Consider the following 22345-nt stretch of genomic DNA (forward strand, 5'->3'; position numbering starts at 1 on the left):
AATTCTCTTGATTCCCTGTCAATAAGGACAGGGGAGGAAGAGAGTCCAACTTGCCAGGTTGGATCACCTGAACAGCTGAAGTGCTTTTCAGAGTGGCAGGTGAGGTATAGGCAGAGTTTGGAAACCTGCTTATGAACAATAGTAATCAGTACTTAAAAGTGTTTTGGAAGATTGTTCATGTTATGTGCTTTCCCCAGGAGTGCACTGGGCACCCTGTAGGCAAGGTCCACAGAAGTGTGGCTGGATTTCGGCCCATGTTTCTCTATGCCAGGGCAGCTTTCATGCAGGAGTGCAACACAGGCCGCACCAGAGCACAGGCCTCAAGGAGAAGGGAGGCTTCTTGTGTGAAACTGGGGGAATTTCAAGCAAACGTAACAGTTACTAATTCATTGGTATGTATTTGTACCCTGCTGAGAGGTGAGCAGCACAAGAAAACAGAAAGCAATTTTTTGGTGAGGGGCATGTACCATCCACATTGCACGTGATGAACTGGAAGGCTCTCAGCCCAGGCATGGGGTGGGGAGAAGATGCAAATCTCTGCAGGAGATGCTGTGCCAGACTCTCATCTCAGAAGAGCTCTGGCTGTCCTTTGATCACTGTCCTGAGATCAGGGGCAGAGGCTGGCAGTCTGTTCTCCCCTTGCTTACCTGAAGGCAGCTGGAGAGCTTTCTGTTAGAGCTTACAAACTTGTTCGGCCTAGAAATTCTGTGTTGGCTGAATTGAGTGCTGCTTCTGCAATCCATGCAGCCTTTATGTGCTGTATTTCCATACCAGGATTGTCATACAGTCTTATGAGAGATCTGTCATCTAATAGGATGCTTCATAGGCAGTGATCTTGTGCTTCAACTGGCTTAGTTTGGATGAACTTGTAAAAAAAGCTTTGAATCAAGGTGATCTTATAGTAGCTGGTGGAGTAAGATGCCTGTTTGTATCACTGGAGTTAGCAGCAAGCCTCCTCCCTACAGCTTTGAGTCAGTGAAATATTAGTGTGCATTGGCATGTGGACAGAAGGGACCAAGGACTTGTGTCTTGATGGATGCATGTAAAGTTGATGCATGCTGGGTGCTGCCAGGCCCTCAGATGTGCTGTGCACAAAGGCAGAGAGAAGAGCTTAGATCATGTCTGGAGTCTGGTCCCACAGAAGATGGGCACTGGCGTGGCCTGGGGGCTGCTCGGGGGAAATAACCAGCCTGGTTAGCTTGAAAAACTTTCTGTAGCCAGAGACCTCGGACACCTTCCCTGAAGGAGCTGCAGATGACCTAGCCAAAATGAGATGTTTATTGTTCCCACTGGGCTTGTTCAGCTCCTTTAAGTTCTCCAGATGCTGTTTTGTGCTGCTTTAATGATATGTGATCTCTGCTTCTGCAGGTCCAACCCTTCTGCTCAGCATCATCTTCAGCTCTGCATCTGGATGGGATGGTCTCTTCCCTCTATGGATCCTTTTTGCAGTCCCATACAGTTGTTGAGGTTTTAATCTCAGGGAAATAGGGCCTGCATGTTTTCACAAGGGCAGTAGAGAAAGTTTCAACCTAAATGCTGCATCAGACAAATGAGCTCAGGTTAAAATTTTGGCTTTCATTTTCCCTTATACCACTCTTAATAGTTAGCCTGAACAATGGTACATTTGAAAGGAGCTACTCTGGCGCATTAATGTCAGGAATGATGGCCACTGCTAAACAGCTTGTCTTGCAGCACAGCTCTTGGTACCATAATGAAACAGATTGTTCTGCAGTAGCTGTATCTGATTCAGCTGTCTTGCCCTGGATGTTAAGAATTGCAATTCTGACATTAAGATTGCACTTAAAAATTGCTTAAAATTGAGATACTGGATGCCCTGCTGAGGGGGTTAGTGCAGCTAGTACAAGCAGGTACAGCCTGCCACACTCGGGACATAGCAGGCTTACTGCACATGAAATCAAATCATTATGTGATTTCTCTGTTCCAGCTCTGTGAGTCTGTCTCCTGTCCAAATCAGGGTCAGCTGTAGCTCCGTTGTCATTGCTAGTCTTTTATTGAGTCTGCCTGGGAAATACCACTGATGGAGATTCATACATTTCCCACTCCTGTGACTCTTAGAAGTTTTACTGCTGCCTAATTGGAGACTTCTCTGATGCGGTTAAAACACATGGTTTTTTACTTTCTGTCTCCCCTAGACTTTGAAAGCGGACAATTTATATCCTCTTTGCGGCAACCTTTTCCGTGTTTGAAGCCTACTGTCATGGCTTCCCTCCATCATCTCCACTCTGAAGCTTTCAGGATTTCTTAGCAGGTCACACACCTTTGATCACTTGTCCATACCACTCTCCACTGAATTCTCCTATCAACTGTCTGGCACCTTTTGCAAGAGCAGTGCCCAGAGCTGAAGGCTTTAGTCTTCAGCTAGTGGCAGATGGTTCTGGCTTTGGAGTTTGCTGGTTCCTCGGGACTGGGAAAGAGCAGAAGGCTGGCATGCACTGAAAAGCATGAAATATAGGAGCTGACCACGCTAAGTAGGATTTCCTGCCCCCAAACTTCTTGGTCAGGTTACAAACCCATCTCCCATCTGACCTTCATGTAGTCTAAATTCCTCCCTGCTCTGACTGGGTGCAGCACAGCCTGTGAGATGTGCATGCCTGTTTACAGGGGAATGAGACAAGGTCTGGTTCTTAGCTACCCCTCCTTTCCTGGGGTGACACTGTCACGCTGCCTGGCTGTGGTTCCCTGGATGAGCTGAGGGGATCTAATTGCTGTCAAAGACACTCCAGTTCCCTCTGCTTCTACCTGTGATGTGACACCCATCCCTTTGTGCTCTGTTTTACCCACACCAGATACTTTTTATGATCTAATTCGCTCAGATGCCTTATTCTGTTTTTTTCTCTTTTTTTTTGTTGTGTTTGTGTTTTATTTATTTTATTTCCTCCCCCACCTTGTGTTCATTTTCTGCTCTTTGAGCAAGAGAAATTGGCTCATAGATGAGACTGAAATTGCCAGAAAAACAATATGCCAGGGTGTGTGCTGGACAGGTCAGCTCTTAACAGTATGTGGAGCCACATCCAAGAGCTGGTATTTCCAGGAAATAAGGTGCCCATCAATCTTCTTTTAGACCTTCCTCAGGATTTGAAGAAATAACTTCCAGATCTGTATGCCCTCCAGCTCCTGGCACAATCCAAGGCACAATGCCAAGGATGTCAAAGCCACCAAAGATATCAAAGACTGTAAAAGGCAGAATAAAGTGCTGCCAGTGTCTTGAGTTTCCAGACTATTAGGACTGACCTGGCTGCTGTGACTCTTTCACAAATACTGTGCACCAGAGGAGGAAATGCTCTCAGTTGGACCTGTATTAGGCTCCCATATGTCTGGGTTTCCTCAAACATGTTTCGCTTTTTTTATGTGTTTTTTTTTTCCAAGAACAAGAGAAATTAATCCAGAATTCACAAGTTTCATGCACAGTGTAGGCAAATCTGTAATCCTAGTGTAAGTGGGATGCAACAGGGCAAGCAGGAACATGCTGGCCTATGGTGAAGCACATGTTCACTCAGTTGGACATGCATATGCCTATTTGTTTTGTCTAATACTTCCTGGAGAGTAGCAAATATGCCACAGCATAACTTTCCCAAGACTGCTTCTGAGTGCTGCAGACCTTCCTAGACTTCACAACCCTTTTAGGAGCTCACACCTTCAGTCAGGAGCTAGGATCTTTGCAGTCAGGTTTCATGGATGAGTGATGAAAAGTTAACTTTTCATAAACAACCTCATAAAAGAGTCATACCTAAAGCACAGCAAAGTCCCTTCAGTGCTGCTGCATCGTATTTCTGAAGACAAGTGGTAGACCTGGATTCTCCATCTTTAACTGTTCTTCAGAGGTCTCCTAAGCATTTCCATGTTCATGTCTGGTAAACATGAAAGGGCTGAGTAGGCTATGCTTGAGGGTATCAAAGTACCACAGTGGTTTTCTGGGCATCTTTTCAGGTGCCAGGAAGGAATCCCACCTGCTGTCAGCACTGGGCTGAGAATTGCTACAGCTTTACTGTTTTATCTTATATCAGACCCATGTTGCAGCCATGACCTCACTTTCTCTGCCTCCTTCTGCTGTATTCTGGACCTTGGGCAAGAGATGAGAATCTTTTTACATTTGAGACCAGCTTGTATGATGGCTCCTCTGCTCTGTAGTTGAGGTTCTCCACACGATCAGATCTGTGTCTCAGGGTTGTCCGTGTTGTGTCCTTCCTCCTTCAGCTCAGAGCTGAGCACCCAGAAATGCCAGTTTTGAGAGGCTTCAGGGGATCATTTAAAACTACCTGTATGACCTTGCTTATCTCTTGCAGTTGCATTAACCTACTTAGAGAGGCAGAGGAGCTGCTGCTTCTGTTTATGCTAGCAATGAGGAACTATGAAGCAAATGGATGCATTTTACTGTATTTGACATAAATGCATGTTCTTTCATGAGATAGTGCTCCCCATGCTAGGGTTGCACAGCTTAATGGGCAGAAGCTGTCTAGCAAAGACTGTCCGTCCTGGAAAAGTGTGTGCTGATTGCCTACTGCAAAGTGGTAAGCAGAGATCTGAGTGGGGCTTGCAGGGATCTCTATCCTACTCCAGGACCCTTTGGCAGCTTCAGAAAAAAGTCTCCTTAATGTTCCTTGTTGGAAGAGGTGGGAGTGACAACCACAAGGTGCCAGGACTTTGTCTTTGAGAGCTGGGTGAGGGGAGGATAGTGCTAACCACATTTTTTGCATCAGCTGTATGGTTAGAAACATACACACGCTAGTACAATCTGCACTGTCTCCCTCCATCCCAGTTCCCCCTCCCCCCACAGGGAGGCTTGTGATATTGGGAATTAGGGAATTAGGTCAGGATGATGGGGAGGGAAGGCAGGAGGCTGATTCTTGGATTGCAAAGGCTGCCTTCCTCCTTTCTCCAGGATGCAAAGGCTTCTGTGTCATGCTGACAGAGGGCTGATGGTCCATTCACCAGTTCCTTGTCAGTTCAGCATCAGTCTCTGTGCTGATGGCACAGAGCCCTGAGTAGCAAGTGGGGGGAGATCTTCTACCTCCCTGATCAGAAGAAAGGACCCAGACCTCAGCTCCAGCTGCCTCTCAGGGTGGGGATGTGCTGCCATGGGCACTGCCCCGTGTGCACGGATGGTCTGCGTGCCCTTGCTGTGGGCATCCTGGCTCCTTGCTGTCCCACAAGCAGGTGAGGTGAGCTGGGGATCCCTGAGCTGTGGTTACAAGCCTCACCTGGTGCTGCACACCCAGGGTTTTCAGGACCTTGAGCTCTGCCTATGCTGACTCACCCTGCTCAGGCATGAATGTGCAAGGGGAGACTCGTACACTGGGGGCCCTCCAGTGCAGGGAGAAAGCTAACCCCATTAGTCTTAAAAAACACCCAGGGAAAGTATATTCTTAAGGGACTATGCAAAACATATACTTTTGGGGCTTTATAAAATGTACAAATATGGTATTTTTTTTTGAGGTGGTAGCACAAGTTTTTGCAGTGAAAAAACAGTCCTGTCGTGCTGGCAAAATGTTCTGTATTTTCCCACACTTTTTCCCCTCCATCCCTTATACCAGTTTCTGTTTGCACAGTTATAAAAATGGTTGCCCCTCCAAACAGCAGTTTTTATGGAATGGGGAAGAAATGTGTTGTCATTGCTCCCTGTCAGAAGAACAGATGGGAGAGCTGAACCTGGAAGACAAACTTCAGGTTTATTGGGTTGAAAGTCCACATCGCATGGGCATACATCTTGGTATGTTGCCAGTGGCATTTTTAGGGCAGTAAAAGATACACATGGCTGAGATCCAGAGGCCTTAAAATCACAGAATCGCAGAACAGTTGAAATTGAAACTCGTATCTTGACGTCCTGCTCAAAGCAGGGTCAACTAGGGGAGGTTGCCCAGGACCATGTCTGGTCAGGTTTTAAGTATGTCCAGGGATGGAGACTCCACAACCTCTTTTGGCAGCCTATGCCAGTGTTTGACTAACATCACAGAAAAAAAAGTGTTTCCGTGTGTTTAAATGGAGTTTTCTGTATTTCAGTTTGTGCCCATTGCTTCTTGTCTGTTGCTGGGCACCACTGAGGAGAGTCTTGCTCTGTCTTCTTTACCCTCGAGACCTCCTGAGGTGCTGGTACATATTGATAAGATCCTCTTGAGTCTGCTGTTCTCTAGGTGAACAGTCCCAGCTCTCTCAGCTTCTTTTCATATGAGAGATAGTCCCAGTCCCTTTAACATCTTCATGCACCTAGACTGGACCACTACATCCATGTCTTTTGTACCAGGGAGCCCAGAACTAGACACAGCACTCCAGGTGTGTCTCACTAGTAGTAAACTACTTCTGAGTAGAGGGGAAGGATCACTTCCCCCAGCCTGGTGGCAACACTCCTCCTTATGCATCCCCAGAGGCCATTGGCTTTCTTTGCTCCAAAGGCACATTGCTGGCAGCTTATGGTCAGGAGGAGGTTGGTGAGAAGGTTCTGCAGTGTGGTGGGGCCTTGAATGGGAGAAGGTAGGTGGAAAGTACAGCCAGAGCCTCAGCAGCTTTGGAAGAACTAAATAAAGTTACTCATACACCAGGGTCTTCTGCTTGCCATGGAAAGATGGAGGAGAGGGGGATCCCATGGAGGTGCCTCTGCCTCCTGCTTTAGGTATGGTTTTGCAGATAGCTCCCTGTGGCCTGTGGGATTGGCTCTGATGCTGCTTGCAGTCCACTGCTGCCCCTGCCCCCAGCGGTGAGGAAACCTGCCTCCTAATGTTGGGGTGGCAGGATGGGCCATGGAAAGGTTGAGGCGAACGTGGAAATGTGTCAGTGTGACATGGCTTGAATGGACTAAATTGATGTGAGATTAGCTGGAGTGGAGCATGGGAGTCATGTCGGAGCTCAAAGGCCATTATGGAGAAGGTGGCAGCTGCTTTGCAGGACTCACCCAGCACGGGAGAGGATTCAAGGTGGGCTTGCCTCCAAGAAGGAATGGCAGGAAATGCTGCTGGTGACCTAAGTGGCCACCGCTGCTCACTGCCAGGAAACTGCTTCTGTTCTGTGAGGAAGCTGTTGAGTAGCTGACAGTCTTGCAGGGGTGGAGAATAAAAGAGGAAAGAGCAGTTACCTCTGGCTGGTACAGGAGGGCAGTGGATAACCTTACATTGCTCTTCTGAAGCAGGCACTCAGGAGCCGCTCAAGTACAGACCTGTAGTGAAGTGTTTTGCCCAGCCCAGCTCTTCCCAGCTTCTTTATCTGGGCTGCTGCTTGGCTCGCCGTGTGTCTCACTGCAGCTGTGTTTGGAAGTGGCATTTGGCACTTTGGCACCGTAGATGTGTATGGCACTTTGAGCCACACCACAGCTCCTTCTGGGGGCGGGAGATATTTCAGAAACTGGCATCTCCTTGCACTTGTAAGCCAGGGAGACCCTTGTCTCCTACACAACATTGGCAGAGCTGGCTTCTCTGCCACCTGTGTAGGGAGGCAAGCCCAGCTTTTTGCCAGCTGCACCAGAACAGGTTCCTTGAGCCCTGGATGGGAGATACTGTGAAAATCATGCTTCCTTTCTTTGTGTGGTCATGAGCGTTTTTCACCCAGCTCTGCCTTTGTTGTGGTGCTTTCTTCTGTACTTGTTGAGAGGAAGGAGTGGGATGCCTCTCTGCTCTCTGGTCAGTCCCCCTGCTCCACCTTCAGCCCTGGAGAGTGGACACAGCACTCAGATTGTCTCTCCCGGGAACATATGACATTGCATCTAGGAGAACAGAGTGGTAGTCAAGATGGTTGAAGTACCAGATGAGGTGTGATTAAACCAACTCCTTCCTTCCAGGAAGACAGAGGGAGGAGGGGGAGGAGAAGTGACTGGAAAACCTGCTATTTTAGGAAAAAACAAGGAAGAGACTTGTAGCTATAGACTGAGGTCACTTCTGTCCTGCCATGCAAACACAGGAGCTGAGCAGAGAGGCTGGGCCAGGACTGCTGATGGAAACGGGGTACCAGTGACCTGTGACTGGTTCCTGCATTGTTCTGGCAGCAGTGGAAGGGCAGATCTGGGCAAATCACATGAAGGCAGACTGCAGTGGGGACCTGCTGGGGGGATAAGTGTTTCTGTAGTCCTTTTAGAACCTATACACCCACCTATGCAGTTGGTATTGGGCCTGTATTTATACATAACACAGCATTTGGTGCATTGAGAGCTCTGATGGAGAATGGTGACCTCTTTTCTCTACAACGATCTTCTTGTATGCACCATAGCTTGCACTGTCTAATAGCTGAGATCTGTCAGAGCCCTGGCCAGGCTGTTCTTGTTAATAGCCAGCTGGAAGATCTCATCTCTTGCTGAGGAACCACATCTTGTCTGCTGCATGGCTTGTAGCAGGCAGATTGTACACACAGGGCCTTATTTTACTTAGTGAAGATGTGAGCTTTTTCATTTGTAAGGTTTCAGTATGGTTTGGTGGCACCATGCCCTAGGTTTTCTCCAATTCAGTCTCCTGTTCAGAGGCAGGACTATTATGAACATTTGAATAAGGAGAATATGTCTTTATCTAATGAAGTCTTGAAAGGATTTCCAGGGATGGAGACATATCACCACTTGAGCAACTTCCAGTGCAGAACACTCCTCCACACTCCTTCCAAACAAGTTTTTCTTCATGTCCACGTGTCTGCTTTATTTGGGTTCAGCATCTCCCACTGTGCCAGATGCAGTCTGCTGATGCTGCACCTGTTCAGGCTGCTTTTTGCCATATTTTATTTAAAAAGTTTTTTCTTTTAATGTTGAGCTTTCTGCTGTGGCTGCAATTATGTCAGGAGGGACACTGTTCTGCTAGGATTGTCTTTTCCATTTTTATGATATTCCCAGTTATATATTGCCCTGCTGTCCAGGCTGTAGGTGCTTTGAAGTCCATTCCTGTGACAGCTGAACCTTAATTCTACAAACTGAAATAGGAGAGAGCTTGTTTCCTAAGCTTCCTATCCAAACTTGGGCATTTAATTCCTTTTATTTCCTTTATTCCTTATTCAGAGTTAAAATTTTACAGGTACTCTGCATGGGATGTTAGTATCTTGCTGTGTGTTCCTGCTCTCTGGTGCTGCAATAGTGAATATATTCTGTGTACTTGGTGACTCCTTTCTCCAGAGGAGCCTCGAACCTCCAGACCACACACTCTGTCCCACCTCAAGCGCAGTTTATCTAGAAGTTCCTTTGAGCCAGGCAGTTAATTTCCTTTTGGAAAGATAACGTTCCTGCTGTAAGAAGGAACTGCTGCATCCAGACAGTACAGTGATTTCCCCCCCTCCACCATGATGCGAGTAAACCTAACCACTAAAGCTGTGATAAGTGTGAAGGTGTTTGAGAATGCTGCACATCTTGGGCTGTTTGGGGAGCTAGTTAGCTCTGTAAAACCTCAGCTTTCTTTCTGTCTGTGAATATCCCTTCTTCCAAGATTATTTTCCCAGGATCACTGCTTTCTTTTCCAAATAACTTGTGTGTCTTTGTTTTTGTTCAGCATCAGAGCCCTCACTGTATCAGAGATCCTTTGCACCTAATGTTTTCTGCACAAGAAATCTAATCAGCTAAGAATATGGAGAAATGTGGGTAAAACGTGCCAAGGTAAAAGCAGGCAACAAAAATGACTGTGAAAGCAACTGGTGATCTGCCAGGACTGATTTTTTACAGGCATATGTGTTTGTCCAAGGTGGGGTTGGGTCTGAGCTGTGCCAGTAGATTGGGAGGAGGTGAGGAGTAGGGCAGGACTTGTGTCCTAGCACTATTCACGGCCCAAATCTTCCAGTGTGACATGAGCTTTGCAGATCTTTGTGTTGATGGATGCTTGTAAAGCTCCAGTTCAACTGCCCAGGATCAAGCAATACAGACTCCTGGCATTTAATAGTCATCCCAGGAGGATACCGTCTTGTGCCAGCAACAAGGACATTTTGGTTTAGAATTGCTTAGACCTCTGCTTGTTGGGTGATGATGCACTTGGGCTCCTGCCATTGAGTGCGTGCTTCCCTTCAAACACTTACCCTTGTGAATGAGCTAAGTTTGCTGTAACACAAAAGGGGGAACTCTCTCAAACTGGAATATCTTTGATCCAGCAGCACTGATAATACCATTCATGAAATGCACATTCAGCAGATCAATATGGGGCAAACCAAGCCCTCTCCTGGTCTTTGCCTATATTGATTGTGTGGGGCTCTTTTTCACCCAAAACCTTCTTGCCTGATGTACATTTCTTTTCCTTTGGGCAGTAGGATCTTCTCACCATCTCTGCCATGTCCCTTTTACTGTCTAGGTTTTGTGGACGGAGCAGGAGTTCATAGTCTGAATTGCCTTTTCTGTCCAACACTGGTACTTTCCTATTTGAAATTAGTTGCATCAGTTCCATCAAGCTTCACTGCTCTCTGTGGGAAAGGATTCTTGTGGTTAGCATGCTTTATGTATCTCATTTAAACACCATTTAAAATGCTGTCTCTCAGAGGGCTGTAGTGCAGTTATAAACCAGACATGCAGAATGTCATTGTCAGTGGGGAAAAAAACAACAGGTGACTGTAATGATTACTATGATCTCTCAAACCTCTTTTTTTCCCTTCATGTGAGCAAAATTTAGACTAGCTTTTGGTCCTAAACCACCTGAGGGCCAAATGAAGCCTGCATCCAGACTGACTTGTTCACTCGCCATCTTTCAGGCTTTCCTCACCCAGAATATATCTTTCATGCTTCCTGAGTTCTGAGCTACCAGGATTCAATTCCTCTTAACCTTGCTGCCATGTGGCCCAGCCCCCAATGATAGGGATTGCTGGTGCATGCACAAGCCAGCTGGCTGGTGAAGGAGAGGGTTGTCTTTTCTCCCCTGCACTCTCTCCATCAGAGATGTGCAACAGGTGCAGAGGCAGGTCATGCCAAAGGGGTGAAGACCAGCAGAGAAAAATGTGGCTGCTGCTTTCTGGCTGAGGGTTGGTGCAAGGACCCCAAATGGGGGCGGAGGGGGGGGCGAGCTTGTTCTGGAGAGAGGGGAGTGGGGGTCTGCAAGCCATGATGGGATAGCTGATTCTTATGTCATGGGGTATTTGTTGTGTTTCTCCCCTTGCAGATGTCGTGGCACCCACAGTACCGCAGCTCCAAGTTCCGCCACGTGTACGGCAAAGCTGCCAGCAAGGACAAGTGCTATGACTGCGTGCCCATCACCCGCAACGTCCATGACAACCACTTCTGTGCCGTGAACCCCCACTTCATTGCAGTGGTGACTGAGTGTGCGGGTGGGGGGGCCTTCCTCGTCATTCCCATCCACCAGGTGAGCTCCACTGAGGCGAGCTGGCTTTTGAGAGCACATCAAGAGGGGTTTTCTGGGAGGCTAGACTGCACAGACAGTATTCAGTTAATACTGTTGCCCAAATTGCAAAATGATGGAAGGGCCGCAGATGCCTTGACAGGTGATTCCCGAGATGTGTGTACTTAACATTGCTCCTTACAGTTTTTTGGCACCTTCCTTCATTTCAGATCTCATTTGCCTTTCTTGTATAATCAGCAGGAACTGTGCTGTTCAGATGTTTGTCTCCTAGGACAAATTGCAAATAAAAAAGCAGTTAGTAGATACAGAGGGCAAAAATTGAAAGTTGCTTTAGTGGCATGGCTTTAGCTGTGACCAGAGGGGCATGTGGTATGTTTTGCACTATCTTTTCCTTTGTGAAAGAATGGAGGCATGATTATCAGGCTATGAAGCTCTTAAGCTTCAAGCAGTGATGCTGGAAAAACTTCCCTTTCAGAAACAAATCTCATGTTTGTGGGTTTTGATGACTTAGGGATCTGATGAGAGGGAGGAGCTGGCCATCTGATGTTTATTGCTTCAGAACAATTAGGCATGCCCTAATGTGGATTAACTTCTATATGAAATTATGAACTCTCTAGAATCAGGGCAGAACAGATGAAAGGTAAAAGTTCAGCCTTTAATTAAAAGTTAATTGATAGTGTTATTGCAATGCCACTTTTTCAATGTATATTTGCTAAGGATGAAAGCGAACTGGCTATGCTTGAAGAACCTACACAGTTCCCAGCCCTTTTAGACTTTGTTTATTCAGCTCCTTCACTGCTGGTGCTGTTCAGAGACAGTCCTTCTAAAGTTAACTGCTACCCTGTTTTCCTTGACTGAGTCAGTTCTGCCCCCTCGACCATGATCTGTTGAGGCTGAATAACTTGTCTTTATCACAGAGCTGCATCTATAAGCAGGCAGCTGGTGACTGTGGGATGTGGGCTGGGTGGGACCCAGCTCTCAAAAGCGTGGGCAAAATGAGCTGAAGGTGTTTGCACTGCTTACTATTAATTCTTCTGTCTTCTCACCTTTCTCAGCTTGGCTAGTTTTTAGTAGCAATTCTTCCATTCTTAAGATCTGCTCAGATACTCCACCCAGATCTGAAATGCTGCCAGCAGAAGTGAAAGGCATGGTAGAATTAGAAAATACAGAAAAGGATAATTCAAGTACATCAATGAAAATGTGAAATTGCATTCATGTGAGGAAAGACTTCAATCAGTTTGGGAAAAAAGACAAATAAATGAGATATATAAAACTGCGAAGAGGCTGGGGAAGAAGCATAAGGAGACATTCTCCTTGATTTGTGTGGTGAAGGGGATCCTGGAGACCAAGGAGCAGACTGTTAGCAGCAGATGTGAATGCTTCTGCAGTTCAGATGTGGAGCTCACTGCTCTGGATGCTGATAAGCCCAGAAGAATTAAGCGGTTCAAAACAGGACAACTTTGCTAGAGTTGGAGAGGAGTTGGTTTACAGTGTTCAGATGTAGGTCCCCTAGTTCAGGAAATCCCTTGAGGATTGACCTTTGGTGATGGATCAGGGAAAGGATATGTACGTGCTGCACTTCATACAGCTGTTCTCTGAATACCTGTTCCTTACTGATGCTGGGTGGGGGAGAGCAGCCTTAGTCACCCACAGAAAGAGGATCCCTGAGTCTGGGGGCTGTGATACCTGTTATTTTTTTTCATGAGACGCTTGCAAACTGGTGCCACCTGGTAAAAAGCGGCAGCTTTTGGCTTGTGCTTGTGTTGGTGGTATTTGTGGCTGCCACCTCCTCCTGTGGTGGTGACCCATGGCAAACAGTGTACTGGGCTCTATGCCCCTGGCTGCCAGGCCACCAGAGGCAGCCTGGTCTGGAGACATGTGCCTGAGACAGTATTGTCCTCTCATGATGTACAGCTGATCTGAGGTTACTTTTGACTGGATTCACAGATAGCAGATACATCAGAAGCATGCCACAATGTGGAGGAGATGCCCAAGAGCCAGGACGTCATGTTTAGCCAAAGTTGGAGGTGGCAACCAGGAGAGGGAGGGATGCACTTCTTGGGGAGGATGAACAACCTGCTCAGGGAGCTGCTTTTGTCCCTTCAGTGCCTTTTGAGTTAGTTCTGCATGTGCTACTGGAGGGACTGCCTGCTCCTCCTGGAGGATGTGCTCAAACACAGGCTCAACCTCACTCTGTTTAACTGTGCCTCCTTGCTTGTTTGTTGCGCTCCTCTCCTGCTGAGTCATGGACACCAAGCTCTCTCATCTATCCTTGAATAAATACCACTTCTTGCCTTGTGCATCGTTCTTCCTCTCTGAAAGCCTGGGGGTGAGGCAGAGTTGGGAACAGCAGAGGTTATTTAGGGAAAGAGCTCTTTGCCATAGATACCCTCCTTTCAGCAGGCCTTTGCATTCAGCCTGAAGAGGAATTAGTTGAATGTTTGCTACCACTTGGAGAATGGTCTTCAGTTGCACAGGATGTGTCAGTTAGGTCCTCCTGAAGATGTGCCATTGAAGCCAGCTGGGTAAAATGGCAGTACATCTCACCAGGGAGGGAAGTGGCTTTGGCTACAGGGGCCGCCTGGTGCCTGTAACAGACAGAAAGCCGTTATAAATCCTGCAAGTCAGACAAGGCATGGCCTCAGTGACTGTAACTGGGAGATAAGATGCTTTCCCACAGTGTGACCTGGGTGTAGATTGGTGTCTGACACAGATGTGTTGGGGAGATGCATGAACTGCATGCCAAGGAAGGATCTTGACTCAGAAGGACAAGTTTTTGGCATTCCTTTGAAAGACGAAGACCTGCCTTTTTGCTTCACCAGTGACCAGACTTGGTTGGCACTGCATCTGTCTGTTCCTTTGCAGTATAAATTAAAGGGATAGCAAAATGAGAACAAAGTCCTGAGAGACAGTGAGATATTTGTATCCAAGTCTTCGCAGTCTCTCACTGTGTCAGCACTGGGTGTGAATGGGAGGATGTATGTGTGATTGTGTAGATCTCCTAGACACAAACCCCACTCCCTTCTCCCTGGGGGTGAGGACTATGAAATGGATGACCCCTCAGGCCTTACCTGACTGACGCCAGATGTGAGTGCTGTGCTGTGACTGTGTTAGTGCCCTTTGGAGAACACCTGGGAGGTAGGGCTGACCCATGTCACAGTAATCTACCCTGCACAAATCTGCTGGGAGAGTTTAACAGCTGTACCATTAGAAGTGGTTTTTTTTTGGTCAAAGAACTCTGAGTTTGGCTATGTTTAAAAAATGCTGGGAGTTTAGAAAGTGAGTGGTTGAAAAATGACACATTTTCAAGCTCTGCAAATAATGGTGAACAGCAGGTACCTCTGCATGAATGACAACATATCTAGTAATTGAAATAGTTTTCGGTCTATAGAATGCGTTTTCCCCCAGCATATGAAGAGCTTCATTTCCACATGCAGATGTGTGTCCAAGACTAACAGCCTCACCTGTCATATATGTTTGTTGGCAGCCTGGGGCATGTGTTGTGTTCATGTGTTGTGGGTCCTGCTCTGTCCCAGGGCTGCAGGGCTGCACTGGGGCAGGTGAGACTGGTGGTTGGGAGGGCAAGGGCTCATTTTCCAGGGCCAGTTGAGCCTGCTGGGGATGTGGGGGTAGGAAAGCCTTGCAGGATGAGGCAGGCAGAGCGGGCTCAGGGCAGCCTGGAAGTCTCCCAAATGGAGTGGGGAGCAGACAGGCAGCCAGCTCTGGGAGGGACAGAGTTCCCATAGGGATCAAGGGATCCCTGTGGAGCTGGCTGCCCAGCCCATTGAGCTGTCAGCTTGAAACCAAGCGCTGAAGCCTACAAAAGGACACCGTGGGCGGGGGAACGCTGCTTATTAAAGGCCTTTTATCTCTCTTCTGCCTTCCCAAGTCACTTTGCATTGTTGCTATTATAAAAGGGAATTGTTTTAGACTGTAGTCTAAAAAAGCACAGTCTTTTACATTTCAAAGCCCTCTAAGTGTTCAGTTTAAAGCAGGTTAGTCCTAGTCTATGTGACAAAATTTCCAGTGAAGCCAGAATAGTTACACATCGTGATTTGTTCTGCATTCAGAACTGTACAAATTTTCAAGGCTGGGAAAATTGCATCCTAGCCACGCCACATCTGGGTTAAAGCCAACTCTGGTTCCCCTTTGCTGTGCACTCCTAAGGCCCACCTCTGGAGAGGTGCAAGGGGGTACGCCAACAGAGGTGGCTGCTTTTCAGTAGAGCATGCATTTGCGTTTGTTTTGATTTACAATTCTTCCAGGTGGGATAAAAGTAAGCAGGTAAGCATCACCAGCTCGTCACCATGTCTGTCTTCTTAGGTGATTGAGCTTTGATCTTGAACAGATGTCTGGGATGCAAGGTGGGTCCCGGAGCTCCCCATACTTCTGCTCCTGACAGGAAGAAGCAAGTGCTGCTCCAATGTTAATAAAATCCTCAGCACCCTCCCTAGCACATAAAAAATGTACCGACTTGGCTTTGTAGCAGGGACTGCGCCTGTATGGGTTTATCCTGATGCAACACAGCCCCCATGTGGCACTAGGGCCTCAATACTCCTTAGTGCACTTCGTGCAGGATTTTTACCACTGAAGATGCCACCCAAACATGGCATCTTTTTTGAGTCTGGAATGCTGATTGAATCCTGTGAATGGCTGGATTTCAACACCATCAGAGAGAAGCGGATGGCTTGCTGAAAGAAAAACTGCATTTGTAATTTGTGTCACAAACGTATTTTTGCTTAAAATATATATGCTTGCTGATGAGCGCCCCCCCCAAAAAGCTAAAACATGTATCTCCCTCCCAACTCCCCACTCTGCCCCTCGCTTATCAGAAATGTCTTCTGAGACATATTCTGGTGTTTTTTTCCTCCCAAGATATTTAAAAAGTGTGGAAGATTCATCTAATTTTTGTTTCCCCTCTAAGTTTTATTCTATGGTGTCTGAACCAAATACTGACTTCTGACTTCAGCAGTCTCAGTTGCTGCATGTGTACAGATTTCTTTATAGCCGTGTGTGCTCAGGAAGGCCTGAGCACTTTCCTTTCTTTTCAGTGGTGTCAAGACCTGCCTAGCAGGGACAGCAAAACCCCATTCTCAACAGATAGAGAGCACCCAGGGCATTTGGAGCATAACAAGCAGAAAGAGGTTTCTTACTGGAGCTAACCTGGATTTTCAATGTCCTGTAATTCCATGGCTCGCCTTAGGTTTGATGATATTTGTTTTTTTCCAGACAGGCAAACTTGACCCACATTATCCCAAAATATGTGGGCACAAAGGGAATGTTCTGGACATCAAGTGGAACCCATTCAATGACTTTGTAATAGCTTCATGTTCAGAAGATGCCACAGTAAGTTTACCAGCTTGTACTCTGTTATTACCTGGTGAATGTGCTTTTTTTGGGAAAGAAATGAAAAAGAAACCAAAAGGCTCACAGATGAGATGTGAAAGCTAATATATATTTACACTTATAAAAAAAGTCAAGTAAGAGGAAGATACCCTTCTTTCTCTTAAGGTCAGATCTGTGTGATCCCTTTCAGATCATATATGAGATCAGTGTGAGGAGGAAGATCTGTTTTGTGGGGGCTTGCATCTCTTTGGGTGTGTTTGCATGAGAAAAACAGAATATGAATTTAAAATGAAATGACCATTCAAGTTTAATTGCTATGAAACTATTCCTTTACTTCAGAAAAAGCTTCAGCACAATGTAATCTGGAAGAGCTATTTCAGATCAGTTCCCTTCAGAGCAAGTTTGAGCTTGTTCCTGTACTCATTTTCTCTGTAAAAGTCATGCTGGATTAGTTATGGTTAGCTGAGGAGTCTGTGTCACACTATTCTGCAATAAGTGGTTTGGCTGAAGTTAGTATAATTAAGATGCAGTCACATATTTTTACTCCAGTGTAGGTGCAAACTAGTAATAACTACTAATAATTGGAAGTTTCAATTCATGTTTGTAAGGGGCAGTTTAGCCCATATATACCCATTGAAGTGTCACTTTCCATGTCTGACAAAAGTGTGATGTTAACTTCTGTGAGTGAGGATATCTGACTAACTGCTGTGCTTTTTTCCAGAGATCCCACACGTGTTTTCTCCCACTGGGTATATTCACCCTCTGCCACACAGCATCAGGGAAGCTTCCCTAGTTATTTCCTCTAACCCTGGCTTGGTGCACATCCTTTGCCATTTCAGCTCTACCAAAAATCACTCTTGAATTGGAAATCTAGGCTCTTTGAATTATCCTTCCTGTTTGGTGACTTCCTTTTGCTTCTTTGGATATTCATGTCTTTTTTGAAGGCTTCTTTTGATTTCGGGGCTGCCTGTGAAGGTTTTATTTTATCTTCTAACCTGTATACCAGGTTCTCATGCTGTCTCGGAGAGGATTTGTGGCAGGAAGCACCACCATGACTTCTCTTTTGAGCCTCAGATGAGGAATGAACACAAGCTTTGAAGCCTTCTGCTGCAGTTACAGAATCACAGAACCATTCATGTTGAAAGGGAGCTTGAGTGGTCTCTACTCACATGTCCTGTGCAGGTCTGTGGAGATGAGTCTTGGAAACCTCCAAGGGAAGAAGATTTCACCACCTCTCTGGGCAACCAGTTCCTGTTCTTCATTGCTCCCATGGAGACATTTTTTTCCTTATATGCAGCCAGAATCTCCCCAGTGTAGTTAGGGATCGCTGTATCCCATCCTCCCACCCTGCACTTCAAGACAGAGCCTGGCTATATTTTCTCAGTAGTCTTGTAAGTATCGAAGGCTTCTGTCAGTTTTTCCTGAAGCTGTCTCTTATCCAGGCTGAGCAAGCCCACCTCCCTCAGCTTCTCCTCACAGGCCAAGAGCTGCAGCCTCCTGAGTGTCCCGGTGGTCTCCACTGGAGTCACTTAAGTGTATCAGCATCTTTCTTGCACTGGGAGGTGCAAAACCAGATGCAGTATTCCAGCTGTTGTTTAATGATTGCTGAGTAAAGGGGAAAATCATTTCACTTGATTTAGTGGCTATCTTCCTGTTCCAGACAAGGATGCTGCTAGCTTTCATCTCTGCCAGGGCATGATGCTGGATCATATCTATTCTATTGTTTACCAGGACCCTGGGGTCTGTACAGAAAGGCTGCTGTCTGTCAGCTTTCTTTTCCAGTTTCCTACTGAAACTTGGCACTGGGTCATTCTCCAGGCTAAAGAACAGAAACACTGAGCTTGTCACTGGTCTCAGCACCAAAAGTTGTTCTAAGAAGTCTTGCTGTTTGTGACTGTATTCTTTTTTCTGGCGCCACCCTCCCATAATCATCTGGTATTAGGAATTGGTATCTCAGGGGTCCCCTGCATAGTGACACAGTGTAGGGACACCTCTTCCCTCCCTGCTGAGCAGTGAGGACAGCAGACTGCGTTTCTTAGTATGACTATCTTTCCTTGCACCTGGTAGCTAGACCACAGGGTGGTCACTTCATCCAAGCCCTGCTCAGAGCGGGGCAGTAGAATCAGATTGCTTCAAACCTTGTCCAGATGAGCCGGGAAGATCTCCAAGAGTACAGGTCCTGTGGCCTCACTGGGCCCTTATTCCAGGGGTTGAGTACCCTTCTAGGGAAAACAGGTCTCGTCTGACCTCCAGGAAGTGTCTCTATTGCCATTTGCATCCATTACCTTTGGTGCTCTCCTTGTGCACCACCAGAGTCTGGCTCCATCCTCTTTGTGCCTTCCTGCAATGTAGTTGAAGGGCAGCCAGATACTGAACAACTTCTTTTCTTTCCAGCTCTCCTCAGATTTGCTGTGCTTCCAACCCCTCCTCATCTCAGTGCATGCTATTGGACTCACTCTTTGTGGTCAACATCTGTCTGGGCCTGGGCTGTGCTGGAGAGCTCAGATAGGACATGCTCTTGGGACATCTCCATAACAGCACTTTCTCTGGCCTGAGAGAAGTGTGAGGAAATTTTTGGGGTCCCAGAGCTGTCCATCACTTACACTGGGCTGGACATTAGAGCCAAAGCCTTTCCTGAAGTCTGTTGTTAAAGGCCTGGTGCTCTCTGCTATTTCTGAGCATTAGCATAAGCCAGCATTCTGGCTTGTGTGCAAGGACACATCTGACTGGTCTTATTGGCTGGGTCTTCCTGGAACTTTTGAGGAAAGCCACAAACTTCTGTGAAGATAATGGAAATTTCCCATCACCCACATTTCTTAGCGGTTTCTTGGCCATTACCCAGCCTTTCTAGAGCTTGCATTGGTGGTACCGCAGCTATCTTTTGTGATGTATAGCTGAAGCACACAGAGTGGTACTTTTGGGCACAGGAGGGGATGGATAGTCCCTGTGAATGCCCAGTGTCCTTTCCAGTTCCTACTGCTGCTTCAGACAGGCTTAGGACTGAGGCCAATGCAAGTGACCAAGGGCTGAGAGTTTGAACAGTATGGGGAGAGGGCTTATCCTCTTACACCTTCTGTTCCTTTTGGCAAATTATTGGGCATGTATGAATTCAGCTTGTTGAAGATCTTCTCCACTGCGTTAGAGGGGAAACTCTATGCATTTTGCTTTGCTTTGTCAGATTTTCTTCACGATGCAGCGGGCTAGACAGCTTGTGGATTGTTCCTGGCAGCTCTGGCTCCAAGACCTGCTTCTTCTGCACACTAAGAACTGGCAATTTCTGCCATTTAATGCATCCTGAGATGCCAGCCAGGGGCTTTTCCCTGCTTTTCCCACCAGTCATTTCATAGCATGGGGAGTGAATGATTCATTCCTAGGCAGTTCTTCTCAGTGTGAACACAACCTATTTTTCCCTTTGCTGCTCTCTAAGCCCCATTCCTTTAGTGATAGTTTTTGAAGCTGTAGAGTACGATGCTTCCTTCTACTGCTGTAGAAATTAATCTGGAGGCTACTGGACCCCACAGTCCTTAGATGTCTAGTGGGCTTGATTCCTCAGTGGGATAAACACCATTGAGAACACTGAGAATGATGCTCATGGTCTTTGCCAGCAGGTCCCAGAATCTGTGCCTCTTGTTCTTTGGCTTAAAAAGATGTGATCCTCATCAGCTAAACAATGGAGACTCAGGCAGATGTGACTAATTTCCACAAACTATCTGCTTCAACGAGCTTTTCCCTTTTACTTCAGAGTAAGTGCTAGAAAAGTTATGATAAGCATAGTGATTTTCATTGAGGTTAATCATCTGTTATCATCCTAAGTACTTGTGCTTGTAGGGGTAGTGTGAGAAAGACTCATTTTAGCTGCATAGGTTCAGCCCCTTCTGCAGGTTTCCTCTACTGTCTTCTGCCACCCCAGGATGACAGAGGACTTTTGTCTTCATGCAGCATTGTTCTAGAAGATCTCAGGGCTGCAGGTAGAGCTGTTATGGAACAGCACACCCTCCCAGTGTTGAGTGACTTCAGTGTGGTGGTGCCCAGTCTCTCTGCTCACGGCATCTGCCATGTGGCCACCTGTGTGGGCTTCTGTGTACTCTGAGAAATGGCTGTGCCATTTACAAAGTGTTCAGCACTGGTGTAATTTTCTATGGGACAAACAGTACTCTAGCTGTCATCTGACCAGGGGAATTCTCAGTTCTTTTACCGGGTAGCATTGCGTGGATCACTGCTTGGATCAATCACTGCTGTAGTATCTTTTGGGACTCTGCTGAAATTTATTTCAGCTTTGCTTGTTCCTGTTCAAAGTTTGTTAGGAGGCAAGGTCTGCAAGATCTGTGATTTACTTCTTCCCCTTGGGAATAACATTCTGTAATTGTGCTGAAAGCTTGGCCAGGTGGAAGGGTTGGATTGACAAGTTAAAACAGACTGGTAGAACAGCTGGCTAAAGAGGGAGGGTAAAGAGGAGTCTTCAGGCCCCCCCCAAGTAAAGATACTAATTTAAAGGACTGGCATTCAATAAAGCCAGGAGCATTCCTATTCGCTACCAAGGGAATAATAATACCAAGGGAATAATAGCTATTGGTAAGTTCCTGATTAGCTCCTTACTCAAGAATCTCACAAAGAGCCATCCTGTGCCATTCAGGTTAAAATCTGGGACATTCCCAAGCACTTGCTAACAAGAAACATTACCAGTCCGAAGAAGGAACTTCTTGGGCATGTTCGAAGAGTGGGCCTCATTGAATGGCATCCCACTGCTAATAACATCCTCTTCAGCTCTGGCTATGACTACAAGGTGGGTCTGTTCTCTGTGGAGCTTTCCTTCTGGGACACTCTGTTTGGCAGGGTGTTTTGAAACTTGTTTTAATTTCCAGCTGTATGATAATACTACAGATTTCAAAAGCCTTCTTCATGGGGAAATTGCATGGTGACCTCAAAAGCAAAAGGACATTGCTACAAGGTCAAAAGGACTTGTTGGTTTTCTAGTCTTCTGATGAACCTCAGTCTGCTCTGCCCTTCTCCTTTACTGGATTGGATACAATATGTAAAGTTATGCACTTTTGTTTGGCTTCATTCTTGTTCTGCTGCAAATATCTTCTCTGATGCTGGCCTTTTTTGCATATAAAATGTGTCTGCAAAGAAAATTAGAATATTGGACTTTACGAGCAAACACTACATCCCTGATATATTGTTGTAAGGACCAGGAATTGTTTTAAATGGTGGAGAGCGTCCACTTATGGTGCTAAGACCTGTACATGTAGAGAAGAGAAGAATAAGTGAATAGGGTACACAGAATCCCCAGTTGGCCAGGTAGCAAAGGGCTGATTTTTTTTTTCTTTTTTTTTCTCCAGATAATGATCTGGAACCTTGACACCAAGGAGGCTGTCATCTCAAACCCGGTGAAGGTCCTCGATGCTCACAAAGATGTAGTCCTCTCAATGTCATTCAACACAGATGGCAGTCTCCTTGCCACAGCCTGTAGGGACAGAAAGATACGTCTGATAGACCCTCGTGGAGGAACAGTCCTACAGGTAGGTTGGGTTCAGAGGTTTGTAGTCCAGCTGATCTTACCCCTTGGAGTGTTTCCTCTTCTGGGTAGATTCATTGCCATTAAAGGAGACGCATTTGTGCCCCACATTGTCCAAGGCACTGGATGGTGCTATTGTGTTCTACTTTTCATACAACGCTGTCATCGTTGAAGAAAGGGTTTCTGCATCTTACTACCGTGCTCCTTACTGAGACCCTTCCTGGAAGTGCACTGTTTTCAT

The 22345-nt window shown here is 46.4% G+C and overlaps 1 protein-coding gene across 4 annotated transcripts in view; it reads left to right on the plus strand.

Moving 5' to 3' along the window:
- The window catches only part of CORO2A (coronin 2A), a 98713-nt gene that overhangs the window by 26947 nt on the left and 49421 nt on the right, over nt 1-22345 (plus strand). For 3 of the 4 annotated variants that reach the window (XM_080372981.1, XM_080372984.1, XM_080372982.1), the window contains exons 2-5: nt 11046-11246; nt 16473-16589; nt 21223-21372; nt 21929-22108. In XM_080372981.1, the coding sequence (XP_080229107.1) occupies nt 11046-11246; nt 16473-16589; nt 21223-21372; nt 21929-22108 (648 nt within the window). Of the gene's footprint in view, nt 1-6437; nt 10378-11045; nt 11247-16472; nt 16590-21222; nt 21373-21928; nt 22109-22345 lie in introns of those variants that run through there. The other variant, XM_080372983.1, reaches the window with a different exon arrangement.

Source organism: Falco punctatus, assembly GCF_963210335.1.
Source record: "Falco punctatus genome assembly, chromosome: Z".
Classification (NCBI taxonomy): Eukaryota; Metazoa; Chordata; class Aves; order Falconiformes; family Falconidae; genus Falco; species Falco punctatus.